At 46.5% G+C, this 15542-nt stretch overlaps 1 protein-coding gene across 1 annotated transcript in view; it reads left to right on the top strand.

The window, feature by feature from the left end:
• The window catches only part of frmd3 (FERM domain containing 3), a 318178-nt gene that overhangs the window by 170461 nt on the left and 132175 nt on the right, over positions 1-15542 (top strand). Inside the window, exons 5-7 of the mRNA XM_078567752.1 lie at positions 3603-3700; positions 7314-7437; positions 9293-9380. Coding sequence (XP_078423878.1) covers positions 3603-3700; positions 7314-7437; positions 9293-9380 — 310 coding nt within the window. The remainder of the gene's footprint in view (positions 1-3602; positions 3701-7313; positions 7438-9292; positions 9381-15542) is intronic.

Here is a 15542-nt window from a genome sequence, read left to right as displayed (position 1 = left end):
GCCCCACCTCAAAGATGCCTGCCCATGACATTCTGGCAGCAATGACAAGCACCATTTAAGTACAGGCATCACTAATGTGTCCAGTGAGTACATTGGTCTGAAGGTTGCACAAAGTATAGGGAAGAGGCCCTAGACTGAGATACCTGCCTTTATCTTGTGCAGGAACTAAGGTTTCACATCTGAGTGACACAAACACTGCTCGTCACAGCAAGGAGCCATAGGCAGAGAGACATTCTTGGGAGTTTATTTGCAATAGTGAACAATATGTACAAGTGATTAACACCCGTGCCCAGTCTATGTAATTACATCTTCTTAACCTTCCTAACCCTGCTGCTACATCTTGGTGCTCCCCCAGTATCCACAGTGGAGGTGGAGGCAGCCTGCTGACTGCTACGCCCTGTCTGTGATGACTTTAGCAGACATCCTCTGGAGGACCCCGGGCTGCTTTCAGAGTCCTGCAGTGTGGCAGTGGTACCCTCCTCGGCCTGTGGAGCTGGAGCTGCTGGGGTCATAAGAAGAGAGGAATCGGATGGGCCAGATCCCTGGGTGTATGGCTCCGGGGTGTCGAGCGGCTGGTCCTTCTCCCTTTGGGTGCCCGATGGCCCCTGGCTGACTCCTTGAGGAGAAGGGGAAACTGGAGTGAGATCGAGCTGCCCTGCTCCCCTCTCACGTATACACTGTGTACGCCAACTATGGCTTCAGCGATGGAGCTCAGCCTGCGCAGCAGTGCAGGACCGATGTCCTGGACCAAGGTCTCCATGGCGGCTGCCACCCTACCAGTGTTGACCTCGGTGCATTGGCATGCCGGCACTATCACCTCAGCCTGAAGGCGGATGGACTCCTCCATCAGGCCTTGCAATCTGAGGAGTGCAGCGGACATCCCTTCCTGATGTTCCCGAGCTTGCATTTGCAACTCCAGCAGCTGTGACGTGACTGAGTCCAGAGGCTCGTCATCTGTCTTGGACTCAGCAGATTTCTGGTCTCCAGCAGTCTTCCGAATGCCAGAGACCTGGGAAGTCCCTGCAGCTGCTTGCTGTGGATCAAACAGTGCTATGTGTTCACCAGAATGTGATCCCAAGACTACTCTAAAGCTATGTCCCATGGAGCGGTGTGTCTCTGCGCTGGTGGAGAGTGTGGGTGGGCACTCTGATGGGTCTTCAAAGAAGGTGCCTTCAGATTCCTCTTCAGAGGTTTCTTTGGGGCTTGATTGGAGGCCCTGGATCGTGGACTCCATCAGCTGTCTCCCAGCTGTGCCTGCGAAATCAAGGAGATATAATTAGTACATGGCAGGGGACTGCATAACAAGGGAAGTGACTTACAGCATGGTTGTCTGATGGATGTTGCACTGCTGGATCCTCACTTGGTTGAGCACAGCTAACCTCACTGTCAGCACAGGAACGGTCCAGATCTTCGCTGGCCAGCTGGGTGACTCTATTTTCAAATTGATTTCAGGCATTCCTCAACCAATCTGTGACTTCTCCCTCTTGTTGTGTGCCAACTTGTCCTGCAGGAATACAGATGGGGAGAGTGTAAGTGAGATGCCTGCCAGGCCAGATGATAAGCATGCCTTGCATGTGTAGGTGATGAGTGGTCCCATGGACGCGATGAGGACAATGAAGGTGTGTGTGAGAGTGTGAGCGGTGATGTCCTTTGAACTGGCAGTGAGTGAGATCCCTGTGGATGTGTGATGGGTTTATGATTGTGTGAGTTGGAAGCGATGAGAAGAGTGACTTACTCTGTTGGAATGGAGGAGATCTTTCATCCTGTTTCTGCATTGGGTGGCTGTCCTCTTTTGCAGGGCGTTTGCACTGACTATCACTGCCACCAGCTCCCAAGCTGGATTGGTGATGTTGCTGGGCATCCTGCAGCCAGAACGGGGATAGAGAACATCACAGCGGGTCTCCAATGCGTCCAAAAGGCGCTTGAGGGATGAGTCACTGAATCACTGGGCTGCAGGATTCTCGCCCTTTGGGACCATGTCTTCTGTGTAGTAGTCCTGAGCTGGAAGCACTGAGAGGTGTGCATGTGGCTGCACTTAAAATATGGCACCATAACACAGTATAAATTTGTTGTTTTCCCTTATATTGTATTCTTGCAAATTGTCCTGATGAGCACAAAATGTCTCCTTGTTCAGCAATACTCAAATACAAGTTGTTGTTGTAGGAGCACTTGGATAAGAAAACAGACATGGAAGTCAGGCTCTAGGCTTGCACGAGGGAGAATTTAATTTCAGTCTTAATATGAGTAACATTTGCGCCATATAAGTGTCAGGCAATGACCATCTCCAACAAGAAAGAATCTAACCATCGCCCCTTGACATTCAATGGCATTACCATCGCTGAATCCCCCAATACCAATGTCCTGGGATTACCCTTCACCAGAAACTGAACTGGACTAGCCATATAAATACTGTGACTACAAGAGCAGGTCAGAGGCTGGGAATTCTTTGGAGAGTAACTCACCTTTCCCCCCAAAGTCTGTCCACCGTCTACAAGGTGCAAGGCAGGAGTGTGATGGAAAACTCTCCACTTGGCTTGATAAGTGTGGTTCCAACAACGCTCAAGAAGCTCGACACAATTCAGGGCAAAGCAGCCAGCTTGATCAACACCCCATCTACTTCCAGTGTGTAGCATATAAATGATGCACTGCGGCAACTCGTTAGGCCTCCTTTGACGGCACCTCCCAAACCTGTGATCTCTATCACCTAGAAGGACAAGGGCAGCAGATGCATGGGGACATCTCCATGTTCAAATTTCCCTCCAAGTCACACACCATTCTGCCTTGGAACTATATCACCATCCCTTTACTGTCACTGGATGAAATCCTGAAATTCTGCCCCTAACAGGACTATAGGTGAAACTACACAAGATAGACTGCCCGTGGTTCAAGAAAGCGGCTCACCACCACCTTCTCAAGTGGAATTAGGGATGAGCAATAAATGCTGGCCTCGCCAGTGACAACATCCCACGAAAGAATTAAAAATTATAAAAGTTATTAAACCTACAATGTGCCTGATATTAAAAAAAGATTTTTTTTTTTGCATTGATGCTGATTTTCATAATCTTAGTGACCTAAGAAAAAGATTTTTGCGGTAGTAGTGCTGGAGAACATTTAGAAAGTGAATGGAAGGAGTACACCAAATGTTGGGACTATGGATGTGCAGGATTTGATTTGGAGTATCTCTCTTCTGCAATTTGTTGCCATACTTCTCCATCAGCAATGCCCGGACTTGGTCTTCCTTATTATCCTCTGCTTCCTCAACCCTTTCTTCATCTTGTTCCTGTACTGCCTGTCCCTATGGTGGCTGCAATGCTTGATATTTCTAAATGGCATGGTTGTGTAGCATGCAGCAGACCACCACAAATCTGGAGACTCTCCTGCAGGACATCACTGGGTTGGTCCAGGCATTAGAATCTTTTCTTTAGGATGCCACTGGTTTGCTGAATGACTGCTTTGGGTTGAGAAAGTGTGGCTCTCATCGTATTGATTCACAGCCTTTGTGCTGGGGAGGAGAGGTAGGGTTAAAATCAGACCTGTTGTGTCAGCTTCTTAAATTAAGCATTTTGCGAAACAGTTGTTCATTTAAATTTGTTATTTTACAGGTATTTATTGTACCTTCAAATTAAAAGGGACATATTTCATGGACGCCTGCTTTGCTCTTTATCAGATGCTGCTTCCTTGGGTGCATATACTTTACAAGGTAAGCAAACACAATATGGTCCAGTTAGGCACATTATTAGGATTAACTTAAGTTATAATCTTGAAAAAGTTGTTCTCAAACCAAATATCACCCTACTGTTAAGATTGATAACTTATTCGTAAATGAAATGGATCAGTTTATAGTTTTTCATTATTTTCTAATGTAACAATAGTTAGCATTTTTACACACCTAATACATATTTATAGAGCACTGAAAAAGCAAATGAACTGCAGATTGACTACTGCCTGGTACCACTGTTGCAAGGAAGTAGGTACAAATACCAAAATTTAACTATATAAAAAAGCGAGAGAAATTGCCAATATAAGGACTTAGATTACAAAATATTGTACTCCAGTCAATTAGAATCATAAAATAGTTACAGCATAGAAGGAATCCATTTAGCCCATTGAGTTCTTGCCAATGCAAGAGCAATGTAGCTAGTCCCAATCCCCTGCTCTTTCTCCATAGCCCTGCAATTTTTTTTCCCCTTCAGGCTCTCATTCAATTCCATTTTGAATCTGATTAAATCTGTGTCCACCACGCTCCCAGTCAGTGCATTTCCCCAGATCACAACAACTCAATGCGAAAAAATGTTTTTCTTCATGTTACCTTTGGTTCTTTTGCCAATCACATTAAATCTGTGTCCTATGGCCCTTGAATCTTCTGCCAAAGGGAAAACTTTCTCTGTTCAGACCCTTCAAGATTTTGAACACCTCCATCTAATCTCTTCTCAACCTTCTCTCAGAATAATAACCTCAGCTTTTCCAATCTAGCCACAAAACCAAAGTCCCTCATCCCTGCAACCATTCTCATAAATCTTTTCTACTGCCTCTCTAAAGCTTTCACATCCTTACTAAAGTGCAGTGCCCAGAATTGGACACATTACTCCAGTTGCAGCCAAACCAGAGTTTTATAAAGTTTGTCATAACTTCCTTGCTTTTGTACTCTATGCTTCTAAATATAAATTTACAATGATTTGTGGTATGATCTGACTGAATTAAGAATTTATGCTTTGAGGTGAGTAGATGCTGCTTGATTTATTTTTCTTAGGATCACTTAGAATTTCCTGTGGTAAAACATTTTCTCAAATTTTATTCCCTAAGGAACAATGCTCCCTCTAAGTTTTGTGGCCATGAAAAAAATTGCAGGGTTCTTGCACTTAAACAAGTCGGACCATATGACTGAAAAAGAGGGTACATTGCTATGGAGTATATTTTGTTCTGTAACAAAATGTTAGAGACACTGAGGCAGGCTTTTTGTGTGAAATGGCAATGCAACCTCATTGGTTAAGATTTCTGCTGAGCCCCTAACAGATTCCTAGTGACATTTTCACCTCCTCCTGAAGGGAGCTTACCGAGCGTGTGTGAGAGAGAGAATAAGTGACTGCCAGGTTTTCCGATTCACGTGCAGTTTACCCAGCCACCAGCCTCTAGGGCAGCTAATGAGGAATCATTAAATTTGAAGATTGGGGAGTTGAAACGATCAGCTTGCAATTGACTAATTGGCCTTTAAAACATTTAAACTTTTAATTCCAACCACCCCTCTCGCCACCCACGTGCCAGGATATGGAGAAAATGTTTCCATTTGTGGGTGAGTTCAGAATAATGGTGCGGGTGGGATGGGATATAAGTGCCAGTAATAGACCAAGCAAAGAATTTAGAAGGAATTTCTTTACACGGCAAGTGCTGAGAATGTGGAAATCACTGCTAACTGGAGTGGCCGAAGCAAAACGTATTCGCCAGTTTCATGGGAGACTTGATGATTATATGAGGAAAAAGGGAATAGAGTGAGTTGGCAGCAGGGTGAAAGGAGGCAATTAGAGTGGGAGGTACTTATGTGAAGTATGAAAAACAGCATAGACCAGAAGAGCCAAATGTATTCTTCTTGTGATGTGGTGCGGATTGTAGATATTCTGTTGCTTTCCTGCTCACAAAGGCCATTTCCATCAGTTTCCGCCAGCAGTGACATCAAGCATAAAGTATGACAGGCAAATAAATGAGGGTGAATTATAATGAGAGGCAAATGATGGGCATATTTATATGACATCTTGGGCCACATCTTACTCTGGGTTTGGGAATACATGACTTGTGCACTTTTGCGGCTCACAAAGTGCACACCCGACCCATGTGTGACTTTGTGTGCCATTTTTGACTTATCACACTGGGATCAGGTTCATTGTGCAGATTGCAAGGCATGCTGAAGTGCATGAAGAGTGTGGGTGTGGAAGCGGTGCGGTGTGGTTAGAAGACCCTGCCTCAGCACTTGTCCGCCTCCATGGCTGCCGACGCTCTGCTCCTGGGGTTGGTGAACCGGACTCCATCTCACACATGTCCCCGCCCCCGGGGGCAAACATTGTGTGTATTGGGGCACTTTTTACCAAGACGGGTCCAGTGAGTTGGGAAATTTCCTGACTTGAGCTACCTGCCTTGATAGCCAAAATGCAGCCCTAGGCATTCCGGACCCACAGAAAGGCCAGAGGAAAATGGCACGGGGAATTCGTACGAAAATCAGATTTCCTCCAACTTAATGTGGCCATTCACACATCAAAATGCCACTCCGCGCTCAAAATGGAAATTCAGCACCTCGACTCTGAAATTTTGAAACGATTTGCCCAAACTCCTGAATAACTAAGGGCAACTTCATGTGGCTGCCTCATTAATTTAGAATGTTGCTGGAGCACTTGCTGGGGTATTGAGGGAGAAGTGAGGATTGATTTCCTGCAAATAAGGAGGAAATTCAAGAACAATAATGATTACGCTTAAGGAAGTGCTGGAAAGGATGCACGGAAAGAGGATGAAAGCCTGGGATTAGATGGTCTGTACACAAGTGAGGGTAATTTTGACTTTGAGCGATGTCATGCAATAAGCATTATCTAATCAGCTGCATGTTATACATCCCACCAGACTTTTATTTCCATTGACCTCAATAATGAAAACGAAAGTTACAAATTTCTTTGGGATGATTTTGAATGGTTCTTTTAAAAATGGAGGACAGATGGAAATAAATCACATGGTATGTCTAGATTATGGTACTTATTACAGCAAGACCTTAATGGGCAAACAAGCAACAGCTGGCAGAGCATGATGGTGAGGCCTGTGCTATTTATGGTCAGACTTGTGATGACCATTGTTTGATATAGCTGACAGTTTTACTGTAAACTGTCCTTGCTGCTACATTTTAGAAACCCCCCAGACAGAAGAGATAATTGGTTTGGCTTATATTTCTTTATCATTGATGGGATGAAGTTCTGCCTCAGGTTTGTTTTAATAGCTGATCATGGAAACCTTTGTGCAACAGATCAATTGTTTTCAATTGCATAACAAAAATTACTCCAGTAATTAGCAGAGCATTTATAAAACATTGCACATGAATGTACTGTGAAGTTTATTGCTGGAGTGTTAATGCGGTTTGCCATAAAATGAACAAAATAAACTGTTCATAAATAGTAGGTTCTACAGCCCTCTGAAATTCATTGTTTTATGAATTTTCAGTTAACAGATGGTACAATTTTGTTGGAAAACAAGTTTCACTTAGAAATATTTAATAATTAAAATTATTTATTTCATTTGCTGAACATTTCATTATGTTTTTAAAGATGTTTCTCTTTTGACAGCTGAGCTGGGTGATTATGAGCCACATGAACACCCAGAGGGTTACGTTAGTGAAATCAAGATGTTTCCCAAGCAAACACAAAAACTGGAAAGAAAAATGGAGCAGATTCATAAAAATGAACTAAGGTATTTCATGATGCGCTTGGGTCTTTATTGGCCTTTTCCTGGTTAACTCAGTTTCTGAATTTTAGATTATTCTCAATGGGGAATTCATAACATTTTATGGCCTATTTTAATTGGGTACCTTTATTGGCCCTGATACGGTTTTGGCAATGTGTCCAGGAAACTGAAGAGAAAACATTTCTTTAATAGTTTTCTCGCTTGGATCTGCTCTGTGCATGCAAATAATCTTACTCATGTCTGTAACTAGTAGCAGAGCATCACAAGTGAATAGCTAGCATTACTACAACACATGTATATACAACAGATACGATACATTAACTCCTTGAAAGGAAAATATTTTTTCGTAGTAGCTATGCTGAACTATTATGTTATATTTAAGCATTATAGATACAGTTATATTAATACTACATTATACAAGTGCCAGCCAGTAACTTGTTCACCTTTACATACTTGAGCATATACGCTTGGCTAAACTTCAGCGCAGTACTGAGAAATGCTGCATTTTCACACCTATTGTTTTTTGGATAAGACATTGGCCAGATTATTGCTAATGTTGGTGAAGGAATGGTGTTCGCAATTCACTTCACTAACAACTGGCTACAGACTTTTTGTGGGGTGGTCAACAGTCATATTCACTCGTCTGGCATCTTTTGTAGTGTGGCACCCTGTACAAGGGATCTGTGGCGTCTGTTAACAGGGCAAACAACAACGAGGTTCTTCAACCAATCAGACTGAAGAATCCTCACTGAGGCACGCTGAGGCCAAACAAGGAAGTTCAAAGTAGGAATTATATTTACATCATGTAAAGAAAGTGAAATAAAGATGGGGAAATAAAGAGGGGATTAAGGGAGTGAGATAAAAGAGAGAAACAAAAGAAGTAAAATCAAATCTTAGGATCAGGAATGCACTGCCTAACAATGTGACAGAGGCAGATTCAGTTGTCGTTTTCAAAAAAGAATTGGAAAATTATCTGAAGGGAAAATATTTGCAAGGCTATGGGGATAAGGTAGGGGAGTGAGATTAATAGATGACACGCAAGGAACTTCTCACCTGTGCATTTGCCAATATTTATCCTTCAACCAACATCAGTAAAACAGATTTTATTTTATTGCTATTTGTGGGACCTTGCTGTGTGCAAATTGGCTGCCAATTTTCCTACATATGCAGTTGTCAGCCATGGCTCCATGGTAGCACTTTCAATGCTGAGTCAGATGGTAGTGGGCTCATGTTCCATTCCAGGGATTTGAGAGCAAAGTTTTGGTTGACACTTCAGTACTGAGGGAGAGCTGTGCTGACTTTTAGATGAGATGATAAACCAAGGCTGAGGCTGCCATCTTAGATGAACGTAAACGATCCCATGCTACTATTACAAAGAAGAGCAGGGGAATGCTGTCTGGTTTTTTTATCCAATATTTATCCTTCAACCAACACCATAAATCAGGTTACGTGGTCATTATCACATTGTTGTTTGTGGAATTCTGCAGTTTGCAAATTGGCAACTACGTTCCCTACATTATAACAGTGACCACGCATTACAGGTACTTCACTGACTGTAAAGCACTTTGGGACATGCTGAGGCCGTGAAAGGTGTTATATAAATGCAAGTCTTTATTATTGAACACTAACATTTCAAAAATACTTAATTGGCTGTAAAGTGCTTTGGGACTTCCTAAGGTCGTAAACTGTGCCTTGTAAATGTCAACTTTTTCTTTGTTTGCTTCTTCCCTCCAGATAAGATTTTAAACTCATTATACCACAGGACATGATCCTTAATTCTTTTTCAATTAATCTACATGAATATTTTTTGAATTTACATCATTCCTTTAATAATCAAAGATCAATTTAATCATCCTTTTAGGGGACAGACTGCAGCTGTTGCAGAACTGAACCTGCTGCAGAAAGCCCATACATTGGAAACTTATGGTGTTGATCCCCATCCATGCAAGGTAACGATCAGCTGTTTCTCTGTGTGCAAATGACCATTGTAGATTTCTCTTTTGCTTTCTTTCTAGTATCAAGACATATATGCTGAAAATCATCACATAATGAAAAATAGAAATGAAAGGAAAAAAATGATGTAAATTTGTAATAAAAAGAAAATGCTGTAAATATAAGGAAGGTCAGTCAGCACCTAAAAGTGCAAGATAGAATAATATTATCCATGATAATGAGTCTCACTTAAAATGTTGGTTGTCAGTCTCTTTCAAATGTGACTGATTCAATTCCAATGAGCAGAATTTTGCCCTTGTCGGGCAGGCTTGCCGGGGGTGGTCGGGAAGCTGACTGCCGCTCGCAATCGGGGCCGGACTGTGATTTCACACTGGCCGACCAATTAAGGCCCACGCAGGATGAAATGTGAGCAGCAGCACTCAGCGCTGCCTGTGTGGCGGGGTGGAGAGCAAGTGCAAACTGTGCACTTGCACATTGGTGCGTGCTGGAAAATCTCCCTGAGGCACAGAGCTGCCTCAGGGAGATGAACATTTTTTTTCAAAATAAAAAAAAAGATTTAAAAAATGTTATAAATGTTATTAATTACATTTTAAATTTTTGATTTTATTTTGCTGTTAGAAACCTCATCCTGTCTGTGGATGAGGTTTCCTAAAAAATGCAAAGGCCGCTTGGCCTTTTTGCCTGCCCGCCAACCTCAATTAACTTTTTAATGACCTTAATAGGCCTTTTAATTGTCGGTGGGCGCGCTGCTGACTCCGGCGTAGGCCAGCCGACTGAAATATCGTGCGAGTGCACGATGACATCAGGACTCTCGCCCGATGTCATCGCGCGTCATTTTACACTCGGTCAGGTCGGGCGCAGACCCACCCGCCGAGCTAAAAATTCTCCCCAATATTTTCTTTTTATTTGACTGTTTCTTTTATTGTGAATTAATATAGCTTATAATTTCCTCTCAAATCAAGTATTGCTGAAATGTTCTAGGGCGGAAATGTCTGTGCTCACTGACATCAGGTGTGCTCGGTGGTGTGAGCAGACATTATGGTGAGCAGGCCAAAAATTGGTTTCATGACGTCGTGAAACCACTTTGCAAACGTCTGCTGAGCCCGTCGATGGTGGGCTGTGTTTCCTGCCATCAGACGTCAGGAATCTCATTTTAATACGTCTGCATATCATTATAAGGCCAGCCCGCCGGAATCATCCCCCTCACTGGATCGTCCGGCCACGCCGACATGCTTCACAACCGCATATATAAGGCATGGACTTGGTGGGCTGCACTTTGAGGGGAACTCGGAGGTGAGTGCACAGTAATGTTGTCGAGCACTCGCCTGGTTCGCCTGTTGGACTTCAAGGTTGAGGCGTGTTGGAGGCATGGGAGCAAGGGCTACCCTGCGGTTGAGGTGCGTTGTCAGCGGGGCTGGGGGGGATGTTGGTGTTTGGGGGGGTGCAAGGGTTATGGTTGAAGGTAGTGCACAAGCACGTGTGGGGTGGGAGGGAGGGGTAGGAAACCGCCCACGCATTAGGGAAACCTTGTATGAAGTGACCATTTCTCTGCAGCTGAGGCAGTTCAGACGCAGCCACATTGACATGTGTGGAGTTGGGCCGGTAACATATCTGCCCACTCAAGCAATGCAGAGGCCTGAAAGTGCTACCAAGTGCTCCAGAGCTTTTCACCCCTTGGGCACAGACTGCAAACTAATGAGTATTTTAGTGGACTGCAGAACAGTTGGATGACTGAGCACGTTGTACAATCTCCTTGCTAAAACTGGCCGTGGAGCAGTCACTGGCGGACGGGCTCACAGCCCTTTGCATTGTCATCATCCCGGTTTGGACCAGTCTCCCCCATGGTTCAAGCTAACAGTGCAGCTATGCAGTGTGGGTTAGGAGAATGCCTGTGCCTGAGCTGAGAGCACAGCATGCAGCCCAGTGGGCAAAGCTCCTGCCAATCAGTCAGGCGGAATGGGGCGGAGGTGGGTGGGGTTTTGAGCAGCCATGCAGCGCACTAAACTCTGGACATATAAGTAGTGGCCAGCACTCTCCACGATGCGTTAAGGGGCCTTCCGACTTAATCAAGAGAGGTTCTTAGTACACCCAGGCAAGCCCAGACGCCTCTCTATTTCATCCTGCAGGAGGAGTACATCAGGAGCATGGAGCCTGGTGAACTAGCTCGTAGCATACAGAGAGTGGGGAAGATGGAAAAGTGAGCGAGGGAGGCGCATGGCTGCCTAGAGGGAGGTGTAGCTACCTCAGGGGCGGCTGGGGCTGCCTCACCTGCTGCTGAAGAGCCAGAGTGAGGCATCGCTGGTTGGCGCCTAGCTAGGCCCAGGGTCTATAGACGCCGCCTTTCATTCCTGCAGATGACCAAAAACCAGTGTCACCGAAGGCTGCGCATGTCTAGGGAATTGGTCGGTCACATCTGCCAGCTACTGCAGGATTTGGCACCGAGGGGACATGGAGGGCATCCACTGCCAGTTGCCATGAAAGTGAAAACCTCAATTTTTATGTCAGTGGCTCCTTTCAGGGTTCCACAGGTGACCCCTGTGGGATCTCATAAGCCTCCACACACAAATGCATCCTTGAGGTCATGGATGCCATCTTTGCGAGGGCACACAACTTTGTTCATTTCGCCCAGGACCAAGTGAGCCAAGATGCAAGACCGATTGGATTTGCCCAGATCTCGGGTTTCCCACAGGTGCAGGGTGCGATCTCAGATCTCTGTCTCAAGGGGTCAACTATGTCAACCACAAGGGCTTCCACTCACTGAATGTGCAGCTGGTGTGCGACCACCACAAACGCATTCTGCAGCTCTGCGCACGGTTTCCAGAGAGTGTCCACGACTCCTACATTCTCAGTCGGTTACAGATTCCTGACATCTTCCAGGGTCCACAGAGACTGCAGGGTTGGCTCCTAGGGGACAAGGGCTACCCACAGAGGATGTGGCTGATGACGCCCGTGCGGCAGCCTCAGACTGCAGCAGAGTGAAGGTATAGCGAGGCTTATGCTGCAACTCACACCTTGGTGGAGCAAACCATTGGGGTGCTGAAAATGAGGTTCCGGTGCCTGGACCTGTCTGGGGGAGCCCTGCAATATAGTCCACAGAGGGTGGCACACATCGTCAACACCTGCTGCGCCCTTTACAACCTGGCGCTGCAACTAGGAGAGTAGCTGGCTGAGGAGGAGATGGAGGAGCTGGAGGTCTCCTCCGGTGAAGAGGACATCGATGGCGATGAGGGTGAGGAGGTCCTCGAAGGCGACGATGATGGCGATGAGGCCCACGCACTGGTCAGACAAGGCAGGTGCACTCTGGAGGCCCTCGTAGCTGCTAGATTTGTGAAAGATGATGATGACATGCAGCGAGGAGACACCATAGATCTTCACATTGCATCTATGAACGTTTCATTCTAGTCTGGCTCATGGCAGCATAGATACCCTCTGTGATAGTGCTCCTGTCATGGAGATGCAGTGGAGGCCCTAATAGTCACTCGATTGCAGGAGGATGATGATGACATGCAGTGAGGACACTCCATAGATCTTCACGTAGCCTCTGAGAATGTCTGACTCCTGTCTGGCCGAGGGCAGCTCACTTGCACTATCTGTGATCAAGGTCATATTATCGAGACGCGGCCTCGAAACTTTAAAAGCATCTGATCCTTCGTCCTCCTTCAGCACCTGAGCCCTTCAGGAGCACAGCATCATCGGTCACAGATGGTGAAGAGATGGGGGCCAGCCCCACCTTAAAGATGCTAAAAGCACACAGAGAGAATGGTGGAACTCTGTGATGCCTGCCCACTACATTCTGGCAGCAATGACAAGCACCATCGAGGTGCAGGCAACACTAATGTGCCCAGGGAGTGTGAGGCTGGACCATCACTTTGGTCTGAAGGCTGCACAGAGCACAAGGAAGAGGCCCTGGACTGAGACATCTGGCTTTATCTTGTGCAGGAACAAGAGTGACACGATTTCTACTCATCAGAACGAGGAGCCTTAAGCAGGGAGACTCTCTTGGGAGTTTATTGACAATATTGAACGTTATGTACAAGTGATTAACACCTGTGCCCAGGCTGTGCAACGACACCCTCTTAACTTCCCTAACCCTGCCGCTACGTCATGGTGCTCCCTGGACATCCACAGTGGAAGTGGAGGCAGCCTGCTGACTGCTATACCCTGTCTGTGATGGCCTTGGTGGGCATCCTCTGGAAGGCTGAGACCTGGAGGGCCCCGGCCTGCTTTCAGGGTCCTGCTGTGTGGCAGTGGCACCCTCCTTGGCCTATGGAGCTGAAGCTACTAAGGTCACAGGAAGAGGGGAGTCGGATGGGCCCGATACTCCCGGAGTCACCTGGATGCATGGCCCCGGGGGTACACCTGCTGATCCTCCTCCCTATGGGTGCCCAAGGGCCCCTAGCTGACTCCTTGAGGAGAAGGGCTAGCTGGAGCTACCCTGCACCCCTGTGATGCTGACACTGTTGGAGGCCAACTATGGCATAAGTGATGGAGATCAGCCCGCACAGCAGTGCTAGAGCGACGTCCTGGACCAAGGTCTCCATGGCAGCTGCTGACCTTAGTGTTGGCATGCCGGCACTATCGCCTCAACCTGAAGGTGGATGGACTCCTCCATCGTGCCTTGCAATCTGGAGAGTGCAGCGAACATTCCTTCCTGGTGTTCCCGAGATTGTCTTTACAGCTCCAGCAACTATGCCATGGCCGAGTCCAGAGACTCGTCACCTGACTTGGATTCAGCAAATTTCTGGCCTCCAGCAGTCCTCCGAGTGCCAGAAACCTGGGAAGTCCCTGCCACCACCTGCTGTGGATCAGACAGTGTGATGTGCTCACCAGATTGTGATCCCGAGGCTACTCTAAAGCTAAGTCCCACTGAGGTGTGTGTCATTGCACTGTTATAGGGTGTGGGTGAGGCTGTGATGGGTCTTCAGGGAGGGTTTCAGCTTCCCTCGGGGCTTGATTGGAGGCCCTGGGTCATGGGCTTTCTCGGCAGTTTCCCAGATGTTCCTGCGAAAGCAAGGAGAGATAATTAGTGCATGGCAGTGGCCTGTGAAACAGGACACATCACTCACAGCATGGTTGTCTGATGGATGTTGCACTGCTGGTTCCTCACTTGGTTGAGCACTGCTGACCTCACTGTCAGCACAGGAACGGTCCAGATCATTGCTGACCAGCTGGATGGCTCTGTATTTGAAGTCCGTGAGGACCTTGATTTCAGATATTCCTCCAACAGTCTGCGACCTCTCCATCTTCTTACGTGCCAGCTTGTCCAGCATGAATAGAGATGGAGAGAGTGTAAGCAGGATGCCTGCCAGGCCAGATGATAAGTATGCCTGGCATGTGTGGGTGGAGAGTGGTCCCATGAATGGGGCGAGGATAATGAATGTGTGTGTGTGAGTGAATGGTGATGTCCCTTGGACTGGCAATAAGTGAGGGCCCTGTGGATGTGTGATGGGTTTGTGAGTGTGTGAGTTGAGAGTGATGAGAAGATTGACCGTGGTGGAACGGAGGAGATCATTTATCCTTTTGTGGCACTGGGTGACTGTCCTCTTTTGCAGGGTGTTGGCGCTGACCACCACTGCCACCGCCTCCCAAGCTGGATTAGTGATTTTGCTGCCCATCCTGCTGCCAGAGTGGGACAGGAGACATAACGGCGGGTTTCCACTGTGTCCAAAAGGCACTCGAGGGACACGTCATTGAACCTGGGGGCTGCAGTCTTCTTGCCTTTTGGGACCATGTCCTCCATGCAACAGTCCTGGGCTGGAAACACTGAGAGGTGTGCATGCGGCTGCACTTTAACTATGGCGCCCGGTGTGAGGAAGTGGAGAGGTGATGGTGTGGTGGGCAAATGAGAGCCCGCCCGGCATGGAAATGGCATGTTTCCTGGGATTGCGTAATTAATGCGGCAGATTTGAACATAAGAACATAAGAAATAGGAGCAGGAGTAGGCCATTCGGCCCCTCAAGCCTGCCCCGCCGTTCAATCATGGCTGATTGCCCCAGTCCTCAACTCCTCTTTCGTGCCAGCTCCTCATAACCCTTAACTCCCCAATATTTCAAAAAATCTATCTACCTCTTTAAATACTTTCAGTGATCTAGCCTCCACGACTCTCTGGGGTAGAGAATTCTAGACATTCACTACCCTGTGAGAGAAGAAATTCCTTC

This window comes from Cetorhinus maximus, chromosome 2 (genome assembly GCF_964194155.1).
Source record: "Cetorhinus maximus chromosome 2, sCetMax3.hap1.1, whole genome shotgun sequence".
Taxonomy (NCBI): Eukaryota; Metazoa; Chordata; class Chondrichthyes; order Lamniformes; family Cetorhinidae; genus Cetorhinus; species Cetorhinus maximus.
This window is presented reverse-complemented; position numbering and strand designations above follow the sequence as displayed.